The sequence below is a fragment of the Ornithorhynchus anatinus genome, chromosome 9, assembly GCF_004115215.2.
Source record: "Ornithorhynchus anatinus isolate Pmale09 chromosome 9, mOrnAna1.pri.v4, whole genome shotgun sequence".
In the NCBI taxonomy this organism is placed as follows: domain Eukaryota; kingdom Metazoa; phylum Chordata; class Mammalia; order Monotremata; family Ornithorhynchidae; genus Ornithorhynchus; species Ornithorhynchus anatinus.
In genome coordinates, this window is record NC_041736.1 from 52,741,991 (window position 1) to 52,754,262 (window position 12,272).

At 38.9% G+C, this 12,272-nt stretch overlaps 1 protein-coding gene across 7 annotated transcripts in view; it reads left to right on the top strand.

Annotated features, from left to right (window-relative positions):
* Window positions 1-12,272, top strand: part of LOC100082296 (WD repeat containing planar cell polarity effector) — a 193,954-nt gene that overhangs the window by 82,185 nt on the left and 99,497 nt on the right. For all 7 annotated transcript variants that reach the window (XM_029072178.2, XM_029072180.1, XM_029072177.2 and 4 more), the window contains one exon: window positions 7,239-7,836. In XM_029072178.2, the coding sequence (XP_028928011.1) occupies window positions 7,239-7,836 (598 nt within the window). The remainder of the gene's footprint in view (window positions 1-7,238; window positions 7,837-12,272) is intronic.

Here is a 12,272-nt window from a genome sequence, read left to right on the forward strand (position 1 = left end):
GGAATAGAATTCTGTGGTGATTAATTCCGTGTTGCCAACGAAGATCTTCGGTGGCTGGAGGGTTGGCCAGTTAATCCACTGCCTCAGTTTTCTAAAGACATTTGGTTATCTAAAGTGCCTCCGGGATTCTGCAACCGGTTCAAAATCATTTGCACGCTTTCTTGCAGGCATCTGTAAGTGAAGTGCAGAGCTTGGGAAAATGCAATTGAGTCAGTAGGCACAATCCCTGTCCTCAAGGACCATACAGTACAAGGGGTGGAGACAGACTCTGAAATCATTTATACATAGGAAGGAGAAAAGTGGCTCTTTAGCTAAGTGCTCAAGTAATAAGTTACTTGGAAACATGCAATCCTGTTCCAATTCGACTGTACACTCCGAAGCACTTCCCTGCTCTGCATACAGTAAATGCTCAGATACCCCTGACTGATTGCAACACGTGGCTGAGAGTACCTAAGTGTACAATTGTCACAAAGTTCTGGGGTAACAGTTGTGGGGATAAATCCAGAGTGGAGAAATTGATCAGGGAAGGCTTCCTAGAGGAAATATGATTTCAGAAACTATGAAGATGGGGAGAGCTAAGTTCTCTTCCTGTTGGCTAAGGAGCCAACCTCCCCTCGGAGGAATGTTCCAAACAATTCCATGAGTGGGAAGAGGGCGAAGGGGTTGTCTTCCTGCCAGGTCTGTGACCCTGTGATTTATTACTCCTCCTGGGGTGTCCTCTTTACCTCAACTTCACTAAACCAAGTCCCTTCCTTGAAGTCCTACTAAAGGTGCCATTCCCTCAGCTACCTCAACGTTCTTACACATTTATCCATTTTTATATTTGTAATTGACTTATTCTTGTGTTTATCATTCATAGTTATTGTTTCAATTTAAGTCAGTGATACTTCCCCACTAGACTGTAAACACTTGGGAACAGGGATCAGGTCTTAGACTTCTGTAGGTTTCTTAGACGGAGCCCCATGTGGAACAGCGATGGTGTCCACCCTGATTACCTTGTGTCTACCCCAGGGCTTGTTCCAGTGTTTTGCTCATAGTAAGCACTTAACAAAGACCATAACGATTACTGTCATTATTATTACTTTTGTTATTATGATGTTCCCCAAGTTCTTTATAGAGTGCTCTTCATGAAATAGATTCCCTTTACATATTCTTATTGATGATGATTTCAGCCTTTCTCAAACGTTGTTAAACAGGACTGTTTGTTTGGCCTCTTAGATTTCAGAATGGCACATGACAGATTCCCATGTTAGAGAATTTGATAATGGATGCAGTTGGAGGAGTGGGATTTTTATACCTTGAAACACATAAAACTATTTGGCATACTCTGGACCTCAAACAAAATGATGTTTCCAAATTGTAGTTTATTGTACCCTTGATTTCTTGTTAATTTATGTGGAAATTGTGTGATTTTAAAAAATTATTTAATTGCAGTGATAGAGATCCCTAAAAATTATGTGTAAGTTCATATAGTTGAGGTAAGGAATTATCCAAAGATAGATCAAAATCTTAAAAAGAGTTTATTCATACTATCTCAACATTCCGCCATCGGTAATTTGGATTCATTATTAGTACGAGTTTACTGGAGGTGTGCTCCAGATCCCTAATCTTGGGTTGGGCCCCTTTGAACCCCAGAATCAAGTAACAGGACTCAACCATCCCTCCTTATCTGTAGTCCCGGACTCTGAACCGAATATGGGCTATGAGCAGTCCTTCCAGCACACAGACTAAGGAGGGTACAGTGAATGGATTGACGGTTTGGGCCCCACTTTACCTGGGACCTACCCCAAGGTCTTTGAGATAATGTGGAAACTTACTGTTAATTACTTCTTATCTCTCCCTTGTTTTTCTTTCTTGGTCCATTCTAATTCCTTATCATACCAGATTATAGATTATTTTTACAGATGAGGTAACTGAGGCACAGAGAAGTGAAGTGACTTGCCCAAAGTCACCCAGCTGATAAGTGGCAGAGCCGGGATTAGAACCCATGACTCTGACTCCCAAGCCCGTGCACTTTCCACTTAGCCACGCTGATTCTTCTTCCTTATGTGGTACCAACACCTAAAGTGATGTAGGCATGGGGAGGAATAATGGGGACAGTGTTTGCCTGAAGAGTGGTTATCCAGGATTTATCAGCTACTTTCTGTGGTCATCACCCACCGGGATCAGCCTAGAAACAACTTGTTTGGACCTCGAGGCCTCAACAGGTAGCAGGGCAGGCGAATATGCTGGAGAGTACCCGAGGGGATGAGGAAGGAAAGTAATGCTGGAAAAGGACCAGGGATTCTCGCAGTGATTGGGGAACAAAGCTGACCTCAGTTTCTGTATACAGTTGTGGGCCAGTGGAAAGGAATGGCATTGGGGGTTGATATAAAGCAGATATAAACTTGATTTATGCTACTGCCCATAGCTAGCCACCAGTTAATCCATGACATCTGAGTGCTTATTGGGTGCTGTGCACTATACTAAGCGCTTGGGAGAGTATAAAACAAGAGTTGGTAGATCCATTCCCTGCCCACGAGTTTACAGCCTAGAGCCATTATACAAAATTACTTGTAGTTGTGGAGCCTGCTGGAAGAATGAAAGAAAGGTTAAAATAGGAAAGTACAGTTCGAGACGAGAGGACGGACAAACCGGTGATGGAACCAGATGGTAATGAGATCACAGATCAGGGCCTGATCAGGGGAGGGGATAAAGAGAGGGTCACTATGCTTCCAGCAGCAAGCACAGAGCTACTCTAGTCCTTAAAGAAACGTGTGTGTGCAGAAATGTGTGTGTATCTGAGTGTTGGAGGGAATAGCAGTGTTTTACCTTCATACTGCTTACAGGGGAGTTCCTTACAAACCACTGTGCTTTACTAGTTAGCACTTGTATTTCACCTATTTTATCTGCGTAAGAGGCTAGGTTTGTTTAGGGAGGAGGAAACACCGCTTTAGCTCAGAGGGAGTTTGGCTGCATTCAGACAAACTGGGAGGTGAGTGAAGGGAGGCTTTTCTTCTGCTGCTGCCCTGGAGGGCTCATTGTTATGCCCTTCCAGGCCCATAGGGGAGAATTAAGCTCATTAAAATGCATCCTTTGAATTCAATGTTTCTTCAATAAAATCCCGGTCATTGAATTGATGGCACATTAATAAAGAGTCATCACTCCAATTTTTCACATACTCCGGTTTTCCTGCAGTACTTTGATATTCCCTGCAGTTGCTGTCTTTTGTGAATCACTGAAATGAACTTTGATTCCCCTGGAAAAAATAAGTTGCCCGTGTGAGCACATTATAATATTTCCTTTCCCTCGGAGAGATAGTGTCTGGAGTTAACAGCTAGTGCTTGTTTGTTATCATTTCTAACGTTTGTGAAATTAACCCAGTTGACCTTCGATGAATGAGATCCTGAAATTGTCTTCATATTTCATCATAAACTGTGTGTATCTGAATAAAGGAAATCTCTACATAGTAAACTCTAACGTTTTAGGTGTCACTTTATCTGATGCACTGAATGAATGATATAGAAGTATACAGTAGTGATAACTGTTAAAAAAAAAAAGACAGTGTAAGTGGCAGTAACTGTCAGTGGAACTGCAAATGAAAGTAGTAAACAAATGTGTGGTTGAGATATCAAGTTATTTAAAATGAGTCAATACCAGATGTATTTTTATTTCTCCACAGTATATCTGTGGTATAAAAGAACATTTTCTCCAAGAGTGCATATTACACTTCCCCATTCAGTTTTTCTAATTCAAGTGTTTGTTGTTGTTTGGAGCCTTGTGGTGTGAAATTAAACTAGCAGTTTTCTAACATCCATAAAATAAATCAAACATTTTTCCTGTCCTGGAAGACAGGCAATTCAGTCTCAGAGAGCTTATTTCTAGGTTTCCTTTGTTTTCTTCTTTATCTGCTTGGTAAGCCAATTTTATGCTTAGAATCTGCTGTTTAAAACTCTTTTATCTGGTTCACTATGTGGGCTTCATCTTTTCAATAACCATTATGCAAAAAAGCCTGCAATTACTTTTAGACTTAAAAGTTTGCTGTGATGATCCTGCCATATCTGTGTAAACATTTTCTGGATTTTACCTCAATTTAAATATTGGGATGAATAAAATATAGTTCTAAATACATTTTATAACCTGGGAACTTCAATAACAAAGACTACAGACTAAATCTCTTCAGTGAGATTTCAGATTAATCGTTCCATTAGTAGCAAATTTTACTTCTCCCTCATCTGATTAGCAGGTGTTGTTCAGTAGGAGCTGAAGCACAAAATAAAAATTGCAGGCTTTACAGGTGGCACATACATGAATTTTACTGTATGTTATTTCAAAACATACTTGCTACTCAGTTTAAATGAAAGGGATTGCATTTTAGGGCAGAAAAAACTGGAATATAACCTGTTAGGAACGAATTCAGGCAGTACACCAAAGGAGAATAGCACCTTTAGAAGAGGGCAAATTGAGCCACCACCTGAAGCCCTATATTTTATTCCATACCCCCTGTATGACAAACTTTCTTACTCCAAATTATTAAAAACCAGAGGGCTCCTAACTCGCTTCCTAGACCCCCACTGACCTAGGAACACCACTGTAAGGTCGGAAAAACAAACTGTGGAAATTCTAGATGTCATACGTCCCAACATGCCCGATTGGCACTGCTTATTTTATGCCAGAGCTCAACTGTGGACATTTTCAATGATTTTGATTCCTGAGACCCACCCATTAGGCCTTCTTTCTAGTTAGGCAGATCCATACTGATATTTACATTTTATATTTCTTTATCCTTGATATACTTCTAGACAGTGAGCCCGTCGTTGGTAGGGATTGTCTCCATCTGTTGCCGAATTGTACTTTCCAAGCGGTTAGTACAGTGCTGTGCACACAGTGAGCACTCAATAAATACGATTGAATGAATGAATGAATGAAAGTGTTTTAAAGAAAATGATCCAAGCAGCAGAGTGGAGCTATACTGAAACAGAGTAGAAACGTGACAAAGATGTGATAGAAAAAATACACAAAAGAAAATGCTAAAATTATTTTGACCATTACAGCACAAGTGTTTTAGGTATGAGCTAAAGCTGTACGCTTATACCTATAAGGTCAGTAAAGTGAGGCTAAATGAATCTTGGCTGTTGCTAAAATAACGACAGTAATAATAGTATTTGTTAAGTGCTTACTATGTGTCAAGTTCTGTTCTGAGTGCTGGGATAGAAACAACTTAATCAGGACACTATCCCAGTCTCACATGGGGCTCCGTGGCTCCCCACTCCTCAATAACCTCCATAGGTTGCCAAACACCTCTGCATCAAACAGAAGCTCTTTACCACCAGCTTTAAGGCACTCAATCGGCTCTACCTCTCCTTCCTTACCTTGCTGATTTCTTCCTGCAACCCAGCCCACAACCCAGCTCCTCTAATGCCACTGTACCTCAGCCTTGTCTTTTTCTCACCTGTGATCGCTTGCTCTCCCTCTGGCCTGGAACTCCCTCCTTTTTCAGATCGAAACTACCACTCTCCCTTCCATCAAAGTCACTCTAAAATCATAACTCTGCCAAGAGGCGTTCCCCAGTTATCCCTCATTTCCCCTGCTTCTCTCCTTTCTTACAACACCTATGCAGGTAGATCTGTTCCCTTTAAATACTTGATATTCACCCCACCATCAGCCCTACCGCACTAAAGTACATATCTCTTTACCCTGCCATTTCCCCTAAATTCTTCAAATGTTTACCTCGCGCTTTAGACTGTAAACTCCTTGTGGGCAGGGACCGTGTGTATTAACTTGGACTATCCCAAGCGCTTATTACAGTGTTCTCCGTAAAATGAGCATTCTGCTCATAGTAAGTGATCAATAAATGCCATGGATAGATTCTCATTGCTACTGAAAATATCAATGTAGAGCTTTGATGCTATTGGTAGGTTGACTATAATTTTTTTACTGTTTATGTATTCCATTTTTAGTAAACATTTTCTTTTATGAAATTATCTTCCAATTATATAATTTGAATAAAAATTATTGGTCTGATTTTTCTAACTACTCCAAAGCAGTGAGGAACAGCATGGTCTAGTGGAAAGAAGATGGGCCTAGGATTCAGAGGACCTGGGTTGTAATCCTGACTCTGCCATGTCTCTACTGTGTGAACTTGGGGAAGTCATTTAACTTCTCTGTGCCTCAGTTTCCTCATCTGTAAAATGGGAATTCAGTAACTGTTCTTCTTCTTACTTAAACTGTGAGCCCCATGTGGGACAGGGATAGTGTCCTGATTAACTTGTTTCTATCCCAGCACTCAGAACAGTACTTGACACATAGTAAGCACTGAAATACTATTATTGTTGTTGTTATTATAGCAACAGCCAAGATTCATGTAGCCTAACCTTACTGATCTTATACCTAGCTTATACCTAAAGCACTTGTGCTGTAATGGTCAAAATAATTTTAGCATTTTCTTTTGTATATTTTTTCCGATCACATCTTTGTCATGCTTCTACTCTTAGTATAGTTTAAGGCAACTGGCTCACAGTAATGCCTATGACTTAACATTCCTTAGTTCAGTCCTTTTTATTATAATAGTTTTCTATTTAATCATAAAATGACCGGGCACCTTCTAAAACATCTTTTTAGATGCATTGAACTTCTCTGTGCTTCAGTTACTTCATCTGTAAAATGGGGACTGTGTGGAGCGGGGACTGTGTCCAACCTGATTATATTGTGTCTCTCCCAGCATTTAATACAGTGCCTGACACATAGTAAGTGCTTAACAAATACCACTAAAAAAATCAAAATAGCCCAAATATCAGTGTTATTTTGTAGACACCTATGTGTAGCACATATGTGCTTGAGGAGCACATCAAAGAAGATGCAGACTGGCCTTGGGAAGTTTACAGTCCAGACATAATTGATGAATATATCCAAATAATCTCCAAATAATTTTTTCATATTCTGTTTTGTTCCATCTGTGAAACTCTCAGAGAGGATATCCAAACTGCTTTTTTGGTTTTGAGAGCTATATTATGGTCTTTTTTGTTTAAAATGTTCATTGCCTACATCCATGTGACAATTTGCTTTTTGCAGCCGCATCCATGCTTTGTATTTAAATTATTTTTTGGTAGGATTTAAATTGGGGAGGGTTTTTAATAAGATTCAAACAAGTTAGTTAATATGTATCACCTTGCGTGAGAACTCACAGCATAAGAATGAAACATTACGAATGTCTACCCGAATAAATTTGATTTTTTTTTTTGCTGTTGTTGTTTTTGCAGGTTTTGAGTTACATCCGTACAGAATGGAATCCACTTGATGCTAGCTTTAGCACTAATCAGCCTTATCAGGTGCACACAGTGGAACACTCCATCAGCGTAGACAAAGAGCCCATGGCTGACAGCTGCGTCTATGAGTGTGTTAGGAATAAAATCCAATGTGTGGCCATCACCAGAATACCACTAAGATCAAAGGCCATTAGCTGCTGCAGGAACATTTCTGAAGACAAACTGATTCTGGGATGCGAGGACTCTTCCGTGATTCTCTACGAAGCCAACCGCAGAGTCACTCTCTTGGCCCAGGCCGAACTTTTGCCTACACTGCTAAGCTGTCATCCCGAAGGGGCCTTAATTCTGGTTGGCAGCTCCCAAGGGGAGTTGCAGATTTTTGATACAGCACTGTCCCCGATTAAAGTACAGCTTTTGGCCGAAGACTGCTCCCCAGAGGACACTCTGCAGTTCAGTAGACGGTTTGAGGTCTCCCACAGCCTTGTTCAGATTCAATGGACAGTGCCTCAGTGTGCTAACGATGTTGACATCCATGATCTCCTTTTCCTGAGGTTTGATAAAGGACCTATAGGAGTACTACTTTTTAAACTTGGTAAGACAATCAGCAGCTCTTTTTGATTACCCTTTAGAGCGCTCGTACTAGAGGCGTTAGAGTTAAGGTCTCAGAATGAAGCTCCTAATTTCAGTGTTCATGCACGTTGCTTTCTGGAACAGTAATGTTTGCTGGTAAAATGATCAGTGAGTTTTAAAAGTAACACTTGATGAAATTTTCTAAATGATAGGAATGATTTTGCAGATTTTTAGAGTCCAGAGGAAGTTGCTTCAGTGGTTTGTTTAAAATCACTGAATTTTAAAAATAGAAATATATAAAGAATTCCCCAGTGAGTCCACAATTTTAAAAAAACATACGAAGGACTTAGCAGCAAAAGGATATCTAGAGAATATGCTTATTACATTTCACTTATTTCTATTCAGAATGTATGTTCACCAGAGAGGAGAAAGACCCAAAAGAGAATATTTTTCAGAGAAGAATCAGAATGTGCAAATTCTAAGTATGTTGTCATGCATCTCAGGCCAGAGTAAGCTTAGGTGAGCATGTGCGAAGTAGATAGATACCTTGAGTGGAGAAGGGGGTTGTCATTGATGTAACTGTCTAAAATATTAGAACTTGTATTTCTATTTTTGCATTTGGACAAGTTTAAACAGGAAATTAAACACCTATCTCTATTTAGAACCAGCATATTTAAAATCAAAAGTTAGGAAACTCAAGAGTTGATTTTTTTATAACAGTTCAGTCACCTCATTTTCTCTACTTTTGGTAAGATTTTAGAATAAAAAAAGGAATTCCAAAAGAGTCCCCAGATATCTTATTGGTTTGGTTATTTTATGAAATGTGAGTCACTGTTATTCTGAGAAAGTCAATTTTACTTTTTCTACCATTTATTTTCCTTAAAATTCCTTTAGCGAATAATATTATAATCATTTGCATGCAGAGAGAAGACAATACTTTTTGAAACAGGAAATTTTGGCATATTTTTGCAGTGAAAAGTTGACAGATTTTTGCCATGTTTATTAAATAGATTTTCATAGGCCAATTTATATGCAAATAGTTTTCCGGGAGACAGTGAATCAAATAACAGTGCAATGAATACTCTTTAACACCTGAAATTAAATGAATGACCCTAAATCCTGTTCAGATAACCTGTTATCCCAAAAGGTAAAGCTTTGAATTAATTGATGCAGTGAAGCTGGAAAGCTTGGGCCTTTCCCAACAATATAAAGGAGTCTAAATCTATCCAGAATGTCATGATTGTCTGAGAACATTATTTAAAAAACATAGTGAGTGATGCTCTAACTCAACCTTCCCTAATCGTAGTTTGAGATGCGTATCTCCACATGCATCACTTTGATATTTTCTTGAATATGGTCTTACTACACTCACCAAAGACACATGTAGATACACTTGCAGAAATACCCTATAAATTGCCCCAGTTACCTGTTAAACAGAAGGCCCTCTGCCCAGTTATACCTAGTTTTTCTTCAGTCTTCCCTCTCGGGCCTATTCACAACAGCTTTCCAGAAAGCAAAGCTTTCTCTTCCTATCTCTAAGCACTTTTATGTTCTCAGGAAAGCAAACAGGCTCTCAGTGCAGGGATTTAGGGGCCTTCCTGCTAATTGCCAGCTTGTAAACTTAATTGGACTGTCTCCCTGGGCACTGTTCCTAAATCAATTAAGCAATGAGTTGGCTGTCACCCTTTTTTCCCAAGTAGGTTGCTTGGAAGCACACCATCCAAGAGAGTCCACTGGAAAAATGTGGCCTTCTCCAATTAAAGTGTATCACTAAAATTTGTATTCATCTATGGATTTTTCCCTTTTGAATACCAAGTTCCTGATGAGTCATTATTGTACTTGATTTCACTCTCCCCCTCTTTTAAAATCAAATTAACTCCTGTACCGATTTAGTCATTTCTTTTTCAATGAACAGTGGGTTCCATTGAATCATAAACTGATAGTTCGGGTTCCCCCCCCGCAAGAGCCCTATATTAAAGTAGCCCAAAAGCCAAACTTTCTCAAGGAAAATTCAGAACTCATATTTGCACTGAAGCAAAGACTTAAATGGTTTTTACATGTGCAAGTCGTATCACACTCAAACAGGTAGTTACATGTGAGGTTTCCCCCATAAGGAGTGTTTGAGGTTTGTTAAGATATCTCTTGTGCAAGCTTATGGAAAGTTGAACCTTAAAGGTATAGTTTAGTATTTCAAAAGTTAAGCGGACCAGCACTTGAAATGGAAGTCTGTTACTTTGTGCTTTTTGATTTCTTTACCTAGTATTCACAAAATGATCAAATTAAGAAGCCCAGCAACCATAAGTGAAGTAGCAATATGAGGCGTCTGAAGTCAGTCAATCGGTGGTATTTATGAACACTTACTTTGTGCCAAGCACTGTACTGAGTGCTTGGGAGAGTTCAATACTGCAGACTTAGTGGACATGTTCCCTGCCCAAATCGAGCTTACAGTCTAGAGGAGGTCACAGTTGGTTTTACCGGCTACAGTCTGGTTACCTAACAAGGACTCTATAAACATGGAATATATGAAAAGATAGATTCTGTTGATACTCCTTCTAAAGCAATTTTGTCCATGATGTGTTAAATGCAGTATCAGAATTTAAAATAATCTAACAGTACAGATAATGCAGTCTCACCAAAAGTGCCCATATTCGACAAGGATTAAATGTTTAAATGATCAAGGAAAGGCTGTTAGAGCGTATTTTGCCGGACTCTTGGGATTCATAAATCCACATATGAGAGGTTGGGGGTAGGGCAGATTTAGCTCTAATTGGGCCTTTTTAAATTTGTCAACCTTTCAGTATGGCTGTCCTACTAGCCCTTAGGTTTTTGTAGAACAGACGTTTTCCTCTACCCAAGTCTGGTTCTTACGTGATAAAAATTTTCATTAGTTTTTTTGGGTTTTTTTGGCTTTTTTTTTTATACCCAGATAGGTAACTGATGATATAGGATTTTATTACTGGAAGACAAGAAGGAGTATTGACAAAAATTTCATGAAAAACATGGTCTAGACCAAAATTGAGTTCCATAAACTAGGAATAAAAAGGAGACATAATAATAATGATGGTATTTAAGCGCTTACTATGTGCCAAGCACTGTTCTAAGCACTGATGATCTGGCAGGCTTCACGTTTTTGCCAAATATCCACGGAAATGGATACGTATTTCTGGTTTATCAAAGGGCTTCTGTGTTATAAATACCATAGAAACACTGCTATTGAACCATACTGATACTGTGAAATCAAAATCAAAAGCTAAAGACCCTAAACTAAGTGCAGTTCCCTCATTGCCAAGGAAACCTAAACAGGCAATAAAATACGCAAGTGGAGCAAAAATACATTTTTTTGTTATTTTGGCTCCAACTTTATTCCAGGAGAGCACATCTTTCTGTTAATAGAGGCAGAATCCAACCCATCTCCAACATCCCTCTGCCTGCAAAATTCTTCAGATCAATTTCTGCTGCCAGGGAACTGCCCTGATTTATGAGTCCTATTCAGGGCTGACTGCTGGCTGATGAAGGCTTTTGGACAGTAGAATTTGTTGATATACAAAAACACAAAAAGAATAATAAATTTTTACTGCTTAGTTCAGTCAGGGCAATTCCCCAGATTCCCCATCAAGTTGAGTCCTGTTAAATAGTAGAAGCAGCCACCGCATTGCTCTTTTTCGATTTGGCTTTGAGTTTCTTCTTGGGCTCTCTCGGTATAGGGACTGTTATAAAAAGCTCATTTATGATCCTAAAAACTGAAACGGCTCCAATTATTTTATGGTCTGTTGTGCTAAGAACTATTTACAGAGTCTAAAATAAACAAATGTTTTGGCTGCAATACCTCTGAAATTAATTCCTCATGCTAAAATCTTTGAAATTTTGGTTGAGGAAAATGAGTCTGTGCATCAAACCATATTTTTAAACAAAATAACTTTTTTATTAAATTATTCAAAAGCACTAGTGCACATTATGAATTAATTGCCTGAAAATGTTTGGTTTGAAATAAGATCGAAGCTGTTTTTGAGAGATAGTAATGCAAAACGAGTATTATTTCTTTTGTTTTACACCTTTATGATTTGAAACCAATTTGAAAGGATAAACACAAAATAATTAGCATTGAACAATTATTTTTTACTGAGATTTTAGCTGTGGAGTCTGTAGAAACAGTGGTTTATGCCAGATGCAGCTCTTTTCAAGATACAGTGATCCCAGTGGAGTTTTTAAAAAAGAAAGTAGAGCTATTACCACTAAATTTTACTACTAAGAGAAAAACCCAAATATTAGGAACACCAATCATCAAGTAAAGGCTTTTAGCAGAAGGACAGCAGAGTTTGGGGGGCTTGAAGTGGAACAGTGGCAGGGCCAAGGCAGCAACAGAGCTTTCCTAAAGTGGATATGAATGGACAAGAAAGATAGCAAGCCAGAGATGTACTGAAGGGGAGAGAGGGAAAGATAACTAAAGAAATAGAGAGG